A 20,105-nucleotide genomic window follows, 5' to 3' on the forward strand; every position below is an offset into this window, starting at 1 on the left:
TGTTGCGCTGCCTCTTTCTGCTCCCTCCTTCCTTCACTAACCATACTGTGCTTTTTTCCCCCTACTTTCTTCTCTGCTCACCTTGGGGTTTCTCTTTCACACTGTTTTGTTTTTTTCTTCCCGAGCTGTTACCAGTTTCCCATATCTGATATTTTTATTACACACAAAGCACAAGTGAAGAATATGAAAATGACAATAAGATCAGAAGCTTATAATGTTTTCTTTAAGCCTTAGTGTGGTCATTTTCATTTCCAATTACATTGACAAGCATAAAATAAAATTTCATAATAGGACATTTGTGTGAACATCCATCCATTCTTTTTCTTAACCACTTATCCAATTAAGGGTGGCAGGGGGGCTGGAACCTATCGCAGCTGTCATTTGGCAAGCGGCAGGATGCACCCCGAACATGTCGCCAGTCCAACATGTTCGGAGCTTTGTGGGAACATATTAACAATATCATTTTACAGTAATGTTTTAAATCAAATACTACATGTGTAAATATTTAGGATCTTGGAAATGTCACAGAACTGTTTTCAGTTTGATGGCAGTCTCTAACAGTCTCTTTTACATAAACACAGACGTGCACATAGACATCCTTAAAGCCAACATCAAGATTTCATCACAGACAGGCTTTTTGTGTGCGTTATGAATAAAAATCAAAACCTGTCTATCCTTTTATATCAACAAAAAAAAAATAATTCAAAGTACAAAATGACACAGAGAAGTTGAGCGAGCAGAAGTGAAGCTATGCTCTAAACATGCCTTTTTTTCTTTTTTTAACAAAGGGAATAAAGAAAGGAAGGACTTACCTTGACTGAGTCTCTGTCTGAGAGGGCGGAGGGCATGAGATAGAAAAAAAGAATGACAGATTCAATGTCTGAAGCACAAGAACACACTGGCAAACACACAAACACACACACTGCTGCATATAACAGATACATACAGATACAAAAAGAGAGCTAATGGCGAATTTATGATATTTTTGATGAAGATAGTGGGGAATTTCATTACTGTTTATGGATCTTGAGGGGTACTATTAGAGTACTACTGCAAATAAATAGCACTTACACCTCTTTTCCAAATTAACAGATAAATCTCTTACAGTTTTGCTCTCAATTAACCATTCACGCACGCTTTCACACATTGATAGTGACAGGGGTGTCTTTGAAAGCAGACCTCTACACATTGGAAACTCTAAGTTCATTATTTTGCCCAAGGCACTTCGACAAATGAACAGGAGCAGCTGCAGATTAATCAATCAACCTAACTTGCTCTAAATCCTAATTGCAAAGTTTTGGAGAACCTTTTGAGGATTCAGATAAAGTAAGAAGTGGAAACCTCCGTTTTTCGGCTTTAAGACTTGTGTGCTGATGTTTGCAACTTTATTGGGGCAGACCTCAGCACACTGGTAACACTAAGGCTCCGTCCACACTCACTCTCCGTTTTTGCCACCCGTCCACACTGAGACTGTTTTCGCTGATGGAAAATGCAGCGTTTTGAGAACGCTCTTGAAAACGCATACATTTGGAAACGGTGCTCTCGCGTCGCAAAAACGCAGACTTTCTAAAACGATGAGGCATGTTAGTCATCTTAGTTTAACTGGTCGCAGCCATGCGACCAGTTAAACTAAGATAGCGGAGGGCATTATACAGCAGTTGTTTTGTTTGCTCTGAATTTTGACAGCCCTATTAAAGATTAGTATCAGTTTGTATATGCTCCAGGTGGCTTTTCTTCAAATTCTTTAACTCTCACTCGATTTTGCAACTTTGTACTTTTGTGTCACTCGCAGCAACAACTCGGTGCTTTTCCTCAACATTTTGCCGCGATGTTTCACAGAGCCGGAAAGTAAATAAGCGACAGACTAAATGAGGCAGGTCGAATCTTCTTGTGTTTCATGCATGCACGGTAGTGGAACGTAAGCATTTTCGGCCGTTTGTGGATGCACAACTCTGTGAAAACAACTGAAAAAAGTGGACGTAGCCTAAATGCTAACCAAGTGGCATTGGTGCCTAAACCAAATCATACCATACAAAAATAAAAGTGGGCAGTAAGATAAACACAACTAAAGCAAGAAAGTAGAAAAAACAACTCAGACAAATGTTGGAGGATTTGTTGGTTTAATTTGTGTTTGCCTCAGTACTCTGCTCTCAGCTGACATAGTGAATAGATTTTTATTTATTAGAGTTTGTACATTATCCGTCATTTTCAGTGTCAGTCTTTTAACACATTAATATTAACCATTATTACTGACCAGTGAAGTTTCTAAATGTGGTGAAGAAGTCCAACGGGTTAAAAATACACTGAGGTTAGCACCACAGTCACACAATGTTCAACAGTGCAACCTGCAGAGAAAATGCTTTTTAAAATACTAAAAGGGGAAAAAAGAAAGTTTTTATTCCCTTTGTTCACTTAGTCATTTCAGGAAGCAAGCTGTAGCTGGAACTGTATTCTTAGTGACTGTGGTCCTTAGGTGGATAAGTATTACCTCAGTTAGCAGCCGTTAGCTTTACTGCAGCTACAGAGCAAGGTTAACTGCTCTGCTGCACTGTAAAAACCCTCACTGACATGCTGCAACAGAGTAATTAAGTGCTGGCGCACAGTTTCAAACCTACACGCACACGTACGCACACGTACACACACATGCACACACATAGTCTCAATGAAGAGTAATTAAATGCTTGAGCTCAAAGTCAGCTCAGAGAAGAATTAGAAGCGCTCTGTGTGAACAGGAGAAAAGAGGCATCATGGTGGTTGTGTATTGCTTCCTATTAGGCCAATTAAAGTGGCATAAAGACAAATCAGTTTTTAATTGTTTAACTGCTGTTCATTCAGAGCACTAACAATTAAGCATCAGCCATTACAAGTGGTAATTCGTAATGCTGGGTGAATACTTTGACATGTAAAAGTGGATTTGGATCATTAACTGAACAAAAGATTTAAGCTTTGATGTTTATGTTTACCAAATATATTTAGCATCTGTCTGTGAGTGAAATAAAACAGCCAAGTTGTTGCGAAGTATTTTAGTCCGCTTCAAACTATCGCACCAAGAGTCACGATAAAAACAAAGTGTACTTTCTTCCAATTATAAGGCTGCACACATCAAGGCATAATCAAAACCTCTTGTCCTCAGCGGGTTTTAAATGAGGGAAATAAACCTCAGCTGAATGACAACATGTGATATATTATACTGTGCAATTATTTGTTGAACACAAATAAAGCCAAAACACAGAAGCAGTGTGTGTAAGTAAGTAGCAGTCAGGTTGTGCACACCCATTTAATTAACTGATCATCAGCAAGTGTGAGCACCTCTATAAAAACAGAGGCTTTGGCAGTTTGCTCGTCGTTAACATTCAGGGGTGTGTTAAAACAATGCCAAGGAGGAAAGACATCAATAATTATCTTGGAGAAGCAATTGATGCTGCCCATTAATTAAGGAAGTCTTATAAAGCCATTTCCAAACATTCTGAAGTCTATTATCATCATTAAAAAATATTCACAAGCAGGAAACATTCAAGAATGCTGCTAATCTCAAGCATGCTGATCCACACAGGTATGCACACAGGTGTACACACGGGTATTCACAGACGCGGACTACAGCTTTCTTGGCTGCTGCCTCAAAGCACATTGTGCGCTGTCTATCTTGCGTGCTGCACAATATCGTTTATTATTTAGTATCTACTGATATCTACTGCTAGCTAGTTTATTGTGATGGTGCTGTTTTTTTTATTATGTTGCTCTTTGTTGTTTGCTTTCTCTTCTGTTTTTTTTCTCCATACAGGTGACCCAGGTGTTTTTTTTTTGTTTGTTTGTTTGTTTGTTTTCTTTCTTCCCCCCCTTCTCACCGTCTCTTCTCCCCTTTGGTTTTCTTTCTCTCCCTCTCTTTCTTTCATTCTTTCTCCCTGTCCTATCCCCCAGTCATGTCTGTCCCGTTTGTAGCAACTGAAAATAAAATAAATTCACAATTATAATAAAGGCCAATCAAATGGACCAATATGGCAAGGCCATGATGATCCACTTGGTAAAATAAATCCGCTTGGCATCTTTCTTGGCCTTAAGACAACAATTCTGATGGCTAAAGATCCAAACGGGACACAAAAAAAAAAGAAGAAAAAAAAAAGAATGCTGCTAATCTTCCCAGGAGTGGTTATCCCAGCAAATGTTACCTAAGATCAGACCATGCAATGCAATACAGAGAAAGAGCTACATTCCTGACTCTGCAGCCCTCAGTTAGCATGTCAACTGTTAAAGTTCCTGACAGTGCAATTACAAATATGGCTCGTTTGGAAGGTTTGCCAGGAGTAAGCCCTTTCTCTATAAAGAGAACATGGCAGCACAGCTAAAGTTAGCAAAGTTGCTTCTGAACAAACCACAGCATTCCTGGAACAATGTCCGAGGACATACAAGACCAAAGTGGAGATGTCTGGCCGTGATGCACAGCGCCATATCTGGCTTTAACCAAACAGAGCATATCCAAACAAACACCTCATATCAGCTGTAGAACACAGCAATGCAGGGTTGATGATTTGTAATCACAGAATCTGGGCACCTTGCAGTCAACGAGTTAACCACAAACTCCTCTTTATAATAATAGTGAGGCAATCTGTCTGAACGCTTAAGCTTGGTTAAAACTGGGTAATCCAACAGGACAATGATTCTAAATACAACAGCAAATCCACAACAGCAACAAAAGCAAAAAAGATGCAGCAATGGCACAGTTAGATCTCAGACCAACTGAAATGCTATGGCAGGACCTTTAGAGAGCAGGAGATATAGGTCTGCTCTCAAATCTCAGGTGACTGAAACAATGTTGCAAAGATGAGTGGGCAAAAATGCCTCCACAATAATGTGAGAGACTGTCAAAAGGAAGGCAGTACTTTAAGTTATTGCTGTCAAAGGTGGTTCTACAAGCTATTGAAGCATTTTCACAGGCTGCTTCTGCGTTTTGGCTTAGTTTTTGTTAAATAATGACATGATGCAATATATCATCTGTTGTTATTTAACTGAGATTGTGTTTACCTGATTTTAAGACCTGATACACCTTGGCTGAAAAGACTAGATAGGTTTATCCCAATTGGGGAAACCTTAGAACTGACAGAGGGTGTGCTTTCTTTTTGCCTTTACAGTAAACAAACTGAGAGCGTATCTTTGTATCTACCTTGTGTAAGAATTTGCCCCTGATAATCAGGTAACTCGCTTTTTGACTAAACCATAATTAGAGTAAACCTTAAAGCAGTAGTTTGAAAACTCAAATTGTGACTTTGAACATACAAGCAGATGTAACAAATGCAAGGGTAATTTCAGTCATGAAGAGACCAAGACTCACACAGAAACAAGCACGCACAAACCAAAATCAACACCTGCTATATAAAAACAGCACACACAGAGCAGACCTCACCTCGTGTGTGTTCGCTGTTGTTATCGTGATGCTTCCTCTCATCTTTGAGTGGCAGCTGGTGACTCAGGGCAGAGGACAGAGCCAGCAGGCTGGCAGTACTGGCCCCAGGAGGCAGAGGGGGCTGAAGGCCCGCTGGGTGGGGTGTTAGTGGGACAGGGATGGCATGGCCATGAGAGAGGTGCTGAGCCTGGAGTTGCTGCTGCTGAACCAGACACAGAAACACCAATTAAGACTTGAAAGATCATGCATGATAAAATACAAATGAGTAGGTGATAAAAGGAAAGAGAAGGAAAGACAAACACATTCAAATAGAGCGGGGAAAAGATAGCAACTGAAACATGTAGACTACAGCTACAATAGTTAAATATCAGATACACTTTTTTTAAATTTGATCAAAAACACCAAAACCTTTGATTTATCAGCCAACATAAACGGTGATATTTATATAACTGACAATTTCTGTGAAAGATGCTAAAACATTCAAATTTCTTGCAGAAAGAAGTTAGCTATTACTACTATACAAAATACTTTGATTTTATTGTATATTATTATGAATACATCTGACTTTGTACTTACTCTTCTCCTCACATTATTCTTTTTCAATTAATCTCTTAAGCTATTTTCCAACATTGCTGTAAAAAAAATAATCTATGTATTTTGTATTTAATTGTGTGTGTCTGCGTGTGTGTGTGTGTAATACACCCACTCCTATGATGGCGTTGAGTTCAGCCATGGTGACCTGCTTGGCCCTCTCTACTGCCTGCACCACCTGCTGCTGATGCTGAGAGACACACAGAAACAAAAAACAAACAAACTGAAACTGAAACAGCAGCTGAGACGGAGAAAAGAATGATATGAAAAGAATTTTGTAGTTATTACAAACAACATCTTTACAAAATTCAAACAACATTTAAAATGGACTGGAATGGACACGTAAAATGAGCAGGAACTTATCTCGTTTCATCACATTGAACTTGCATATGCGTACAGCAATCATTCTAATGCATTCTGTGATATCTTTTAAACTGCTTTCCATCTGAATCCGTCATTGTGCTTTGCCTATCAAACCTTATTCACAGCTGTCAGTTAGTTGCACACTGTAACTTCACACAGCCTGCAATTTCTTCAGAATTAACAATGTACTGACTGTGAAATATGTCAATCTCATTAAAACAGATATCAATGTTCAGTAACACGAGCGTGCTATAAAATCACCTGAAACTTGATATATATTTTTTCCTTTTTATTAAAACTCAAGGTTCTGACCAGAATCAGGTCAAACGCCAGACAGCCAAGATTCCCCGAGGCCATTGAATCATGACTGCACTTCAGTGCTTCGCTTCAGAATCTGACACCCATCAGTGCATTCATTAAAAGTCATCAGGCAGAAGAAGCAGCTAGCAGCTAATTAGGGTATACTAGTTAGTCAAGTGTAACCTGCACAGGCTGGTTGATTTCCTCTACGTGGAGGAGAATTAAAAAACAAACAAACAAGTGGATGTCCAAAGGAAGCAGTTAAAGACGTGTATTACAAGTGGCCAAAAATTCAGTTACAGACTCGTACAATATTTTGTGGATTCTGTGATTGGTTTAATGTTTCTGATTTGAGATTGTTATTAAAATTTTATGCAGCACTGTTTTCTGATTTTTGCTCAGTCTGCTCACACGTCTCGACACTGAACAGCTCCAAAAAGTTCAACACATAGGGAAAAAAGATGGGTACCAAGAGAGGCAGACAGCTAACAGGGCAAAGTCATACAAAGGGTACAGAGCGAGGAAGACAGATCCAGACAGTGAGAGAGCAGCGAGATTCATCCAGGAGCGCAAAACATCAAAGTACGCCCGAGATGAAAGAGCTTATCAGGTGTGGAAATGAACCTGACCATCGAGTTCAGCTACACCTCTGCAGGCTCAGACTAACCTGCCTGAATGTGACACACACACACGCACGCACACACACACATGGAATGATCCACTATATAAATTGTGCCAAACACTTTTTATGCAACAGTTCTAAAAAAAAATAGAACAATCCAAAATCAGTCGTATAATCAACAATAGAGTTCAATCTGTGCAGATGCTTTTCATTTCTTTGTATATTGTTACACCATAGGCTCCACTGGAATGTCACACTTGGGGAAGCAGTTTTAGATGTGCAGATGTTGCTAGTATAAGTTAAAGGCTTGGTGAGGTAAACCATTTTCAAAGAGGTATTGAAGGGAGGGGGGCATTTAAGAGAAAGAAATCAAAATAATAAGTCTACCTCAGACACTGTGATGCATTTCAAGAGTAAATACGAAAAGCTGAGAAAACTGAAAAAAGTTGAGAAGGACAACATGATGCGCGATACTAATGAGATGGAGTTGTAGAGGGTCGTATCCTAGCAGCCTGTTAAAATTTGCACAGGACTGAACGTAGATAATCAGTGATAGTTTGCATAATGCCTCTGCACTCTGACAGAGGACGTCTGAATTTAGAGGCTCTATATTTACCAATGTACAATGCACGAAGGATTCAGTGCACTGAAGTAGATTTTCTTACAGAATAAATGTTTCACCATTGTTTTTGTATTTGCCTAAAGAGGATTGGTTACTTATGATTTCTTGTAAAACTGTAAGGGAAAATCTGACTCCAAATATGAAACAATACCTGCAATCACAGCAAAACTGTGGCTCGATTGTTTAGTGATTAACATATTCACTTTACACCTGTTTTGGGACTTGGAGGGGACAAAAATCTAGCCTCGGGGTGGAGGTTACACGGTAATGTATTCCTAGTGCTGGTTGTAAAACTGGATAAATGAGATGGTTCTTTTGGGAGGGGCATCTGGCATAAAATCTGTGCCAAAATGAAAATATGGGGATCCATCCACTGTGGTGGCCCCCTTGGGAAATAAAGGAGTAGCCAAAAGCAAATACAATCATACAAAATACTTTTAGATTTTACCTATTCAGTGATTAATTATTCGGGTTAATAACCAACACAGTAAAGCAGACAAAATTTACTAAAATTATTATATCAAATTAATTGTGCATTCATTTGGTAGCTTGACAAGAGCAAAAACTGACTTTCTAACTGAGAAAGTTCAAATGAAGAGCTCAGAAATCAGCTCAGAAAATTTTGATACATGATCTGCTGAGTTGTTAATGTCATACATAAAAATATGGTGAGTTTAAGTAAATATCTGGTTGCTGTTAACCACAAGGAGGGAACTAGATAAGCATGGAGGTATTTGTTTGAGGTAAGTCAAGTAAGAAGTCAGGCAAAGCAGTTATTCGCAGAGAACAACGTGTCTTTTTCTTTTACTCTGAGCAACTGACTTAAACACATCTTGGTGTCCCTTCCAACTCAAAAGCACATGAACACCTTGAAATCAGAGGAATGATTCCTCACTGGGGATATGGCAACAACCGAGGAACATGTAAATAACGAGTAACTAAATGCCAGATTTTACAAATTATGCTTATTTCCAGTTTCAGATTTTCATTTTTGAAAACTGCTACAATAGCTTAGCGTAATTCCTCACCCCACCCAACTGCACCTTGAAAACAGATGGTAGGAGAAGCAGGTGGACTGGGTCCCTGCTATGCACATTGCCAGAGCTGTGTACCAGACATGACCAAGTACATAACCACCACTTCTGAGAAGAGCATATTAAGAATATTTCCTCTCTTTGACATCACAAAGATCCATAGTTTTAACTAGCGGCCAGGTGGTGTGCCCAAGTGCTTACAAGTGCTCTTTAAATCAGCCAACACCCCAGGCCACGCACCGGTACCAGTCCGTGAGTCGTTTGGTACCGGGCCGCAAGAGTTGAGGCTCGTGTGTGAAATTTATGGTTTTCAGGGTTTTTATCGTTATTTGTTTATCGTTTTTATCGTTAACTCCGTTTTCTTGGGTCTTTTCCCGTGTTTTATGAATAAATCTTCTTTTTTTTGGTACCGGTACTAGTTTTATTTTGTTGTATTTATCCACGACACCTTAAAGGCCGGTCCATGAAAATATTGTCGGACATAAACCGGTCCGTGGCGCAGAAAAGGTTGTGGACCGCTGCTTTAAATGATCATAACTCTGTTAGCGATGTGCTAGAGATAAAATTGAAATGGTTTCATAAAGAAGAGAAGACAACATTTATGGAGATATTCTGTGTGTCGTGGTTTCCCACTGTATTCCTGAAGTACTTCTGTCTGAACACCGACAGAAAAATTAGCTCCAACTAGATGCTATCATGTGCGCTTCACATTACTGTGACTCCTCAACCATTATAGGTAAGAGAGAAAATTTAAATGCTTGGTGAAAGATGAGAATTATTTTGTAATTTTACAGCCAAAACTCCAAAATAAGTCCAGCTGGTATGTATGATACTTGTTTGATAAAGAGTTATAATAAGAAAAAGTATAACTGGTAGACTTTAAGGACGTAGTTATTCCAAAACTTTCAGAAACAGATGGCACTTTTGTTGCCTTACCTTACTTGCAAATGTAAATGTCAATCAAGGAATGCATATGTGATCTTAAAAAAGGGGCCTTTTTATGGCAGAGACATAAAATCTGCCTCATGATAATGATTCTATTTATATGTTATGTTAATTGGGGGATTTTATTTACTCAAGTATATTTTTTCTTTATAAATTTGTCAGAAATAACATTTTTGTCAACTGACTTAACACAAACTTATTGCCTTTGCTGTAAATGGACCAATCATACTTACATGGCCCCAAAGGCCAATGAAACATTATCAGAAAATGACAAAAATAAAAATAGAAAACAAAGCGCTTTCACCAGAAATACACAGACACAGTCGATGTGATTTGCTGCACAACAATAAGATGAATGTGTTACATTTACTTGCACATGCAGTAAACAAGGCTGTGCACCAAAACAAAGCAGCTTCCTCTCCCTGCCTCCCCTCTCTGCAGGCCTCAGGGCTGTGTAGCAGCACCACAGTCTAATGCCATTATTCCTAATCCACCCTAAACCCTCCTAATCCATGGCTAATCTGGAGGAGAGCTTTTGGAGTCCACACTCACTCCTTCCTGCTGTTCCCACCCCTCAGCACACACACACACACACACACACACACACTGTCAGCTCCTCAGAGGAAGGATTTATCAGCTCAACACACGCACGCCTAAAAATTTCACAATAAACACTGCATAAAAACACTTCTCACACCCACTGCTGTATGTGCACACAATTATAATGTATTTTAACACAAAAAGTATTTTCTCACACACACTCAGCTGCTGGCTCCTGCATATGTTAGTGGGAGACATTTGATAAGTTCAGAGCATATCTGTCTATCCTGAGCAGGGGGGATTAGCCCAGGATAATCTGTACGAGTGTGTGTCTGCGTGTGTGTGCGTGTCCCCATATTTTCTTTCTCTTGCTTTAAAATCCACCACACAGTTCTCCCCTTTCCTGTCTCCCTTCCTCCCGCTCTCTGACTCTCTCTCACCCACCTCCTTCTTAACTCACAGTGACAGGCATTTTTGAGTCTTACCTCTTGAGAGAGGAAGGGGATGACTTGGGCGCAGATTGCGTTCAGCCGTTTAACGATCTCCGCCTGCAAGACAGAGAAGTGGGAAGCACACAATCATTTTTTTAATTTGTTTAAATTCTCTAGCAGACAAGAAGGCGTCATCCTGTTCACACAGCCTTCAATTCCTGATTCAGTTTATATCAAAGTAATAGCTCACATAACTTTCATTTCAAGACCTGTTTACTTCGTCACATGAAACTAATAATTTGATGAACATCTCTCATAAACTTGTGTTTAATATCTATTGTGTTTCCTCCAAAACAAATCTCTGGGTGCACGGGAACTTGTGTATTTTAAATGTCAAGAATATTTAGTTAACTCTAACTCAGGAGGTAGAGCAGATTGCTTACAAACTCTAAGTTATGCTATGACAGGATACTGGACAGACAAAGATATCCCTGTAAAGTGTTGTGTGAATGAGGAAAAGCACCGTAAGTCTTAAAAAAAGTGTTGCTAACCAAAGCAGAAAATTCAAGAAATAATATCTGAAAGTTTCATACATTGTGTGTATGCACACCGCTTAGCTTTAAGAAACTCACACACTGCTTGTGCCTTATTTCTGTTTCATAGCTACAACATTATTCACATTCACATTAAACTACAGGAAGACATTTCCATGCAAAAATATAGAGCATCACTATTATCACATATTCAATTCACTAAGCATCTAACCCATAACCAGCATTTTCTAAACAGCAACAACTTTTTTTACTAAGCCTACTTTTTGCTAAACCTAATTACCAGGAGTAACCTTATTAGGTACACCAGTTCAACTGCTCATTAAAACAGATTTCTAATCAGCCAATACCACAGAAGCAGCTCAGTGTATATAAGCATGTAAGCACAGTCAACATGTCCTGCTAAAGATCAAACTGAGCATCAGAATTTGGAAGAAAGGTGATTTAAGCTACTTTGAATGTGGCATGGTTGCCATAACCACTTGTTGCAGTAATACAGAAGAGCATCTCTGAATATGCAACATGTCAAACCTTGAAGCAGATCAGCTACAGCAGCAAAAGACCACACTGCATACTACTCGTCGGCTAAGAACAGGAAACTGAGGCTACAGATTGAACAGGCTCACCAAAAGCGGACAATAGAAGCCTGAAAGAGTGTTTCTCACTCATGGTTTTCATGAGTCTCAATTTTCAGCGTAACATTTAGATGACAGGGTTACATATGATGGATCCAACCCTGCCTTGTATCAGTGGTTCAGGCTGCTGGTGGTGTAATGGTATCTGGTACTTTTTCTATATATCTATAAAAGGGGAAGTGCACCAATTCAGCACTGAACTCCTGTAACACTCACAATGTGCATTATTTAAAAAATATCAGAATCAGTGCAGCAGAGTGTCTCTCTTTTTACAAATTCTTCTTTGTCAAATATGCCACGACCGCCAACAATGGACAGTTCACTGCTTTAATCTAAGATTATTGTCCTAGTAGCACTGAAAGAAGTCTTCTGCTGCTAGCCTAAAGCAAATCACGATACAGATTTGTGCTTAGGTCATGTCTTTGTACAGAGATCGCGTTTCATTCCTGAACAAGCCCCAATTTGATATGACCAGACCAGAACAATGGACTAGTAAAGACTTAATATAGATTTGTTTAACTAAGTATAAATCAGAATAATCTGTATTAGTGGTGTAAAACAATATGTAAAGCTACTCATGAAGTGCATGTTGAAAGTTAAAAACAAACCAAAGGGTAATGAATAAAGTTTCAGCCACACTTCAAGGAAGTTGCTCATTGCGTGTCTCTTTGAAGCTGACATCTGTTAACTATAACCCTCTAATGAATTTACTACTAGGTCATATATTAGACTGCATTCTCATTGGTAGTCCCTTCAATCAGTTGCCTGGAAGTTGTCAAAAGTTTATCTTGGGTTCTGCCCAGGTTACTTTTAGAGATGGCACGATACCACTTTTTTATGTCCGATACCGATACCGATATCATAAATTTGGATATCTGCCGATACCGATATGAATCCGATATAATGTTTTTTAATCAACAAAACTGTTTTTTAAAATATCTTGCTGCATTTTGCAAGTCTGCAAGTTCATACTCAAGTTTAAAACAACAACTACACTAAAGCTATTCTGTTATACCTGTATACAAAAAAAATATTTCATAGTTCAGCAATACTGATCAATCTAATAAACTTAGACCTACACCATCCTCACTATTCTGGTATTTTAAAGAGTACTTAGCGTAAATATTAAGCAACCTAACTAATAGGGTTCCAACTCCCAGCAACAACAAAAATAAAAAAATAAAAAATAGGGAACCACCCCTCACGCTCCACCTTATGATGCTTAATCGACGTAATCAACCTTAATTTGATGAAGTGTGAAAAAAATACACAGAAATCAATTATTTTTCAAGAAATATTAAATAGATTCAACATCTTTCTTCAACAAAATTGCAGACTGCACAGATGGTACCTTCCCAAAGTAAAAAGTACTATAGCTTACTAGGGTATATATATTAGACTTAATAGTCACTATATACAGTAATTGACTTCTATTCATTTTGCATCAAATTAAAACTTTGGGTGTCAGATAATTATTTATTAAAAGCTCGACATTTTAAATGAGAATAAGAAAGAAAAGTATGTCTTTGTGCCCCCTTTTCCCTGTTCATGCCCTATCGGCCCCCCTGGCTAAACTTTGCTAGATCCACCCCTGCACAGTTACCAGCGTCAGCTACATAGAAAAAGATCCTGGTGTAGAAAGTAATATTAAATAAACGTGCTGCTGTTGTTCAGCCACTGGTTTCCTCTTTCTGGTGCAAAGTGGGCCAAAAGCAAACCAGAGACACGGACTCGCGACAGAAAAGCCGATCAGCTGATCGTTAAGCAGTGTCACGATTGAAGTAGCAGCCGGAGAGCGAGAGGCAGTCGCTTGTTAAGATTAACGCAGGAATGCTTTACAAACATTCAGAGATGGACTTACACACTTGCTTTACTTCTCTCGGGATAACTTTGTCGGAGATGAAATGCCGGGTTGCTAGCGAAGCTCCACATGCTATCCAGACCACCGACAGGTCCCGCATGCCACAGCCGCTCTATCACGTGACCACACTGCTCCGACTTGCTAACGTTCTGAGGTGAGTTACGGCGTGTTGCAAGTTTTGTGAGGTGCTTTCGTGATATTTAATGGATCGGATTACATTTTTTATTTTTCTCCGATATCCGATCCAGTAATTTAGGTCAGTATCGGACCGATACCGATACGTAATATCGGATCGGTCCATCTCTAGTTACTTTGCCAATGGTTTCACCTGGAGTCGCATGAAATAGCCAAATATTATTCACATTCTATGATTTCTAGTCGCTGCACTGCTTCCAACGTGGGTGCTGCTTCAGAGATGGACACAGTAACTTAGATGAAGTTTAAAGTACCCCTGCAGAACACTGGTCAAGTGGCAAGCCAACTTAGCTCTGCAACATAATGGGGAAAAGCACATACACAATGCACTATCGCTCACAATTCCATAATACTCACCAAGACCTTTAAAGTGACTCTCGTCTGTAACTAATTGGAGTAAACCTTTAAGTACCAGAGGAATGATCACAGCACTTAATTTGAAATAAACTGATAAACTGTGCCTTAACATTTAATGGGTGTTAGAGTCACTTGTAATGACAACCTCTGCAGATTTTTAAAGATATCTGAGAGAGAGTTTTCAACAAGATGTAGGCCACTTTAAAAGGCATCATAATTTCATCATATGCCAATCAGAAAGCTATGACATATCCATTTTTCATCTGTAAAGACTGGATGTGTATTTATTTCTATAAATTACAGCAATTATATTTGATTCATTTAAATTCTGCTATGCTAAAGCTAAATGTCTCATTATTGGCCTCAAAAGTCCAACTTTACATTATCAGATTTACTCCTTATCCTTCTACATCCCTGAAAGGTAATTCTCTGCTGTACTCTTTGAGCTTTATTCAGTTTAAGCTAAATGGATGATTTGTAAACATAAACCCAGAGAGAAAGTGGAGTATAGAAAGTGTAATCCTTTGCAGACAGATAAAGGAAAGTGTAACATTTTTGTTGACTTAACACATTAAATTAAGACCCTGGCTACTGAAAAAAAGCAATCAGAGTTTGAGATAATTTCTCCAAGGCCAACACAAATATATAAGTTACAGCCGTAACCTTGCCAAGCACTTGTTTTATGTACATAACCTTGGCAGAGGTGAACTTTGCTCTGGCATCAGTGGTAACAGAGCCCCCAGAGGCAAATATAGGCTTCAGACAGCAGCACAAGCAACGCTGCGGCAGTACTAGACACATAAACACAACCGTGTGCCCAAATACATGCACATGCACATACACACTCCAGCTTCTCTGTATTCATCAGATGTTTTATACTGAGCCCAAGGGCTAGCTTTTAAAGATTACACAGCACTCTCTCTTTCTAGATCAGGTAGAATTTTTTTAACAGGAAATTGCCTGATCCACTGTCCCAAAGGGAGTGCTAGTAGTGCACCTCAAATACAAACGCCAACACAGACAAAAGACTCAGACTCACACAGAACCGCATACTAATGGTTACACAAAGATGAACATCACCTTCTTTGTTTGCAACACTAAGTGCATAAAACTACATAACTGACTATTTCCTCTCGTGATGCCATGAACATCAAAGCCAAATTCACATGTGCCTGCTGGTGACAATTTAAGTTCTAAGTCCTAAACAATATCTCTGTTTCTGTTTAGTAAACTTGAAAGCACATAAATCAATCAAGCACTGAATCAAAGGTAATGGCGAGTAACAGTGTGAATTTATATGCGATTAAACTTGGGTTATTTTATTATTTTTTAACTGGTAATGAACAAAGAAATGGCAATTCATAATGTTAGCTAATTATTTAATAGCTGGTTTGAGCATTATTTCAACTTTTATCATAAACTTTCAACTAACTTTGATAAAAGACGTTTTAGAGCCTGTATAAGGAGACAGTTTGGGTCATTAGGTTGTTAGGGTTGCAATATTAATCACTACCAATTATTAATAGTCGACTGATTGTTAAACATTCAAATAACTCTAACGTTTACAGTATATGAACACTTGATTAATCAGTTTATCTTTAATCTTTAACCCATGACAAAACACTGAGAACAATAAAACCTCCTCCTAATTACTATTTCTCAAAGTGTGCCCTATTTTTGTGACGAGACACATAAACTTGAATAAAAACAAGTAACTGATTGTCAAAACGGAGTGACTAACAAGTCTATTCAAATTCAAATTTGACTAATGATGTGACCCAGAACTTTAGTGAGAACACTTTAATGTTCTGAGAGAGACAATCTCATCTCAGCATTAAAGGACAAGCAGAAATAGTCATTTTTAGAAAAACCACCTCTGTGCCATCTGACCAGAACAGGTCAGATGGACCTGAACAGACGGTAGAGATGTTTATGAAGTGTAGGGAATCACAGTTATTCAGAAGACAGAAGTTTAGAAAACTGATGCATGGGGTATATATCATTCAGAAACACTGTGCATTTAGTTTGTTAGGTCACTCTAGCAAACAGGATGGAATGACAGGAAATTGGCAAAGAAACAGACGGGAGGGCGTTTTGGCCCATTAAACCATACATAAAGTGGATGAAACCACACTCAAAAAAAGAAAATTGGGTGGTTGTTACATTTATAAAAGTCTAATTTGTAATTTGGACAAAATAATTTCATGTTTCTATGGTAAACCATGTAGGATCTGTATGAAATTCAACAACTTAATTTGTTCTTGTTGAGAAGACATGATATAATCTAGTAAGAGTGGTTAGTTGCCTGGGCTCACAAAATCACATGAGATTTCAAACCACAGGAAACTCACTGGGGTTATAAGAGGCAGACAACTATACACACACCACGTGTATGCTATTGCTATTTATTGTGGTTTAACGTGTCAAGGACAAATGTAAAGAAAATTCTGCATCAAGCCTTGTAATAGCTTTCCTACTTTTGTTAAGCCTGGATTGACAGCTCGGTGGCGCAGTGGTTAGTGCTGTTATGTCACAGCAAGAATATATGCAGTGGGTTCTCTCTAGGTACTCTGGTTTGCTCACATAGTTTAATGTCATACAGTTATTGGGGATAGGTAAATTGTTGATTCTAAATTACCCATAAGTATGAATGTGAGTGCAAATGGTTGTTTGTCTCTGTGTTGTAGCCCTGTGAAAGACTGGCGACCTGTCCAAGTGTACTTTGCCTCTTACTTTACGATACAGGCTGGGGCATAACTTCTGGGTTATGCCCTAACATAATGTTAGCCAGACTCTAGACTTTGTTGAACATTATGTAATATGAAGACAACATGTAGTATTTAAGTGACCAAGTAGTATTGGGGTAAAAGTTATTAAATAGTGTTGGAATAAAGTGAGAAAATTGTGAAGGATTAAAATATTCCAAGAGCTCAACTTACTTCATCTAAACATGTTTCAAGCACATTTTATCAACACAGCACAGCACAGGTTTATTGTGCATTTTATGAATAAGTTGTGTTGATTTAACTCAGTTGTTTAAGTTGCTGCCAAAGCAAAACATCTGTGTGCAACCAATGTCCACTATTGAATTAAGTAAATCCTATATGCTCTTTTTTCAGTGCATATATGCAATTCTGCAATCTGAACAAATTATTACAACAAGCTCTAGCAAAACCTGAAGTGTAAAGAGGAAAGGTGCAAGCAAAGGCGAAAGTGCCACAAGACCTGTGGATCAAGGTGAATAAATGTAAGCACTAAGTAAGCAGAGATCTTGACTATCTGGAGGCAGTGTGTAAAAGCCTTTTAACGTATCCATGTGCAGAGGCTATGTTATTTGGATTTTTTAAAGAATACTTAATGCAGGAGCTTGAAATAGTTTCCCCCATTTCTCCCAAAGTCACCATTTAGCAGGCAGCAGCTGTGTCTCGTCTCAATCGTCTAGTCAAACAAAAGTCTATAAAAGCCCTACATGCCAGGTGATGACTAAAAAAATAAGCTAGGACTCAGTAAAAATCGCAAAATTGCCAGTGCAAGGTCTAAAGGAGGTGAACTTGCCCATCACATATCTAAATCTGCCACTGGCTGGAAGCTGACTTTCACATTATTTCAACCAAGGCTGAAGTATGAAGAAATATAATGGCAAAGAAGCAGCACTAGCTCAAGTGAAGATTTTACAAGTTTAGAGTAGAAGCCACAGAAAAGGCATTTATCTAGAAAATATATATTTTTTTAAAGTACTCAACCAGGCAGCGTGGATATATAAAACCATATGAAAAAAACAGAAGGACTGCTTCAAAGCGAGCCTATTCACTCTTGAGACTAGGAGACCTGAGGGGTTATTAACTCAAGGGGATTCAGAATAACTTCTTCAGTGTTTACTCTTGATGATTCACTTACAAATATCTCACAAATTATGACACTGTGTTAGAAAATACCTTTAAACATATTTGACACTCAACTTTTTATCATTTTTTCATCAGTAGTGCTAAACTTTAGAGCTGAAGTGTCAAACAAAAGGCTCAGGGGCCACAACTGGCTTTCCAAAGACTAATCCAACGGCTTTGTGAAGAGGACATACTGTAACCGTATTTACTGTATGCCCCCCCCCCCCCCCCCCACCTATCAATGGCAAACTACATCAAAGCAAACCAGCTCTAGACAAGCAGTCCATTCTTATAATTAAGAGGCAATCTGTGCAAGAAGCTAACAAACCTTTTTCTGTAATTTTACACCTTTGTTTGTTATAATTTGAGCATTTCTTTATCATATAGAAACACTAAGATGTCGTTTTGAAACTGACATTTGTTTTCTTATATTAAAATATCTCAGGGATTAAATGTATAGTTAAACTTCCTTACACTGACAGAAAGCAGAGTTTCACTGCTCCAACCCACTTAACATCAAAGTGGGTTATACGAGGCCCACAATGTAAAATGGGTTTGACATCCCTGCTTTAGACGATGTAAATTAAGAGCCTGCAGTAATCTTTAGGATGGCAAAGGAAGTACACAAAGGAAACCATTTAGTGTCATGTACACCTCAAATTACCTTCTAATGCATAACAAGACGGCATAGAGGACCTAAAACACTGACATTTTAATTTTATATTTAATGTTTATACAGGAAAAACTTGCTGAGCACACATGCCCTTTCTCAGCTAGACTCTTCTTCACATTCACGCACTGGGGAGCTGCTCAGTGTGTATCAGACCCAAGCTAGTTGATGTTCAACTGCCTTACTAAAGGGCGCCTTAAATTTTAGTGCTGAAAATGAAAGCAGGAAAGGAAGACATTCTTTTTTTTTTTTACAGCCAGGAAGTTATTTGGCAATTCTCTATAAGGCTACAATTGAATTTGATTATTGAAACTGTTGGGCATTTTTGTTTCTTAGTAAACAGAGAAAATGCCTAAGGCTACGACATGCTACAAACCCCCAAAAAGTTGTGTATACAATGATTTGTGTATCAAAGAACAAAGACAACATTTGATGTGATGTCTTTGTTCTTTGTTGAAGAACAAAGACATCACATAGTGTAAAACTCACATTTGTTTAAATATATACTTATTGATGCTTCAGACACATTTCTTCAAAGTTGGATCAGGGACATGTTTACCACTTTGTTTCATCATCTCTTCTTTTTACAGCAGTGTAAAATGTAAAGTGTTTGAGAACTGCAGAGAAAAACTGTTGTAGGTAAGAAAGCAAAATGTTTTCTCTCAAGTTTTTTTTTTCTCTGTCCATCACCGACACGGATTTCAAATCAAATAATCAAGATGTGACTGTTTCAGCTTTAATTCAAGGAGTTTAACAAAAGTACTTTATTACTGGTTTAAAAATTAGAGTAATTTTAATCCACAGTCCCCAGTTTTGAGAGGCTCAAAAGAAATTGGACAAACTAACATAATTTCAAACTTGAGAATTGTTTTTAACAGTCACTCACAACCCCTTGAATTCTAGAAGCCAAAGTAATCATCAAATGCTGTTTTTCCACCTTTGAGATGCTCTGCAAGGCCTTTTATATAACTGCCTTCAGCTGCTGCTTGTTTGTGGGTCTTTCGGTCTTTAGTTTAGGGGAGCCTTGCTTGAATTAATCTTGACTTCATCTGTCCAGAGATTACTGTCCACAGCTGTGCAGGGTCATTTCAATGTTTTCTGGAAAA

General features: G+C 38.4%; 1 protein-coding gene across 9 annotated transcripts in view; it reads right to left on the bottom strand.

Annotated features, from left to right (window-relative positions):
* The window catches only part of LOC309718748 (transducin-like enhancer protein 4), a 73,906-nt gene that overhangs the window by 15,863 nt on the left and 37,938 nt on the right, over positions 1-20,105 (bottom strand). For 7 of the 9 annotated variants that reach the window (XM_082554279.1, XM_082554276.1, XM_082554272.1 and 4 more), the window contains 4 exons: positions 10,901-10,963; positions 6,105-6,179; positions 5,399-5,600; positions 813-829 (listed from right to left, as the gene is read on the bottom strand). In XM_082554279.1, coding sequence (XP_082410405.1) covers positions 813-829; positions 5,399-5,600; positions 6,105-6,179; positions 10,901-10,963 — 357 coding nt within the window. The remainder of the gene's footprint in view (positions 1-812; positions 830-5,398; positions 5,601-6,104; positions 6,180-10,900; positions 10,964-20,105) is intronic. The other 2 variants (XM_082554274.1, XM_082554280.1) reach the window with 1 other exon arrangement.

Source organism: Aulonocara stuartgranti (assembly GCF_965226115.1).
Source record: "Aulonocara stuartgranti genome assembly, chromosome: 12".
NCBI classification, from domain to species: domain Eukaryota; kingdom Metazoa; phylum Chordata; class Actinopteri; order Cichliformes; family Cichlidae; genus Aulonocara; species Aulonocara stuartgranti.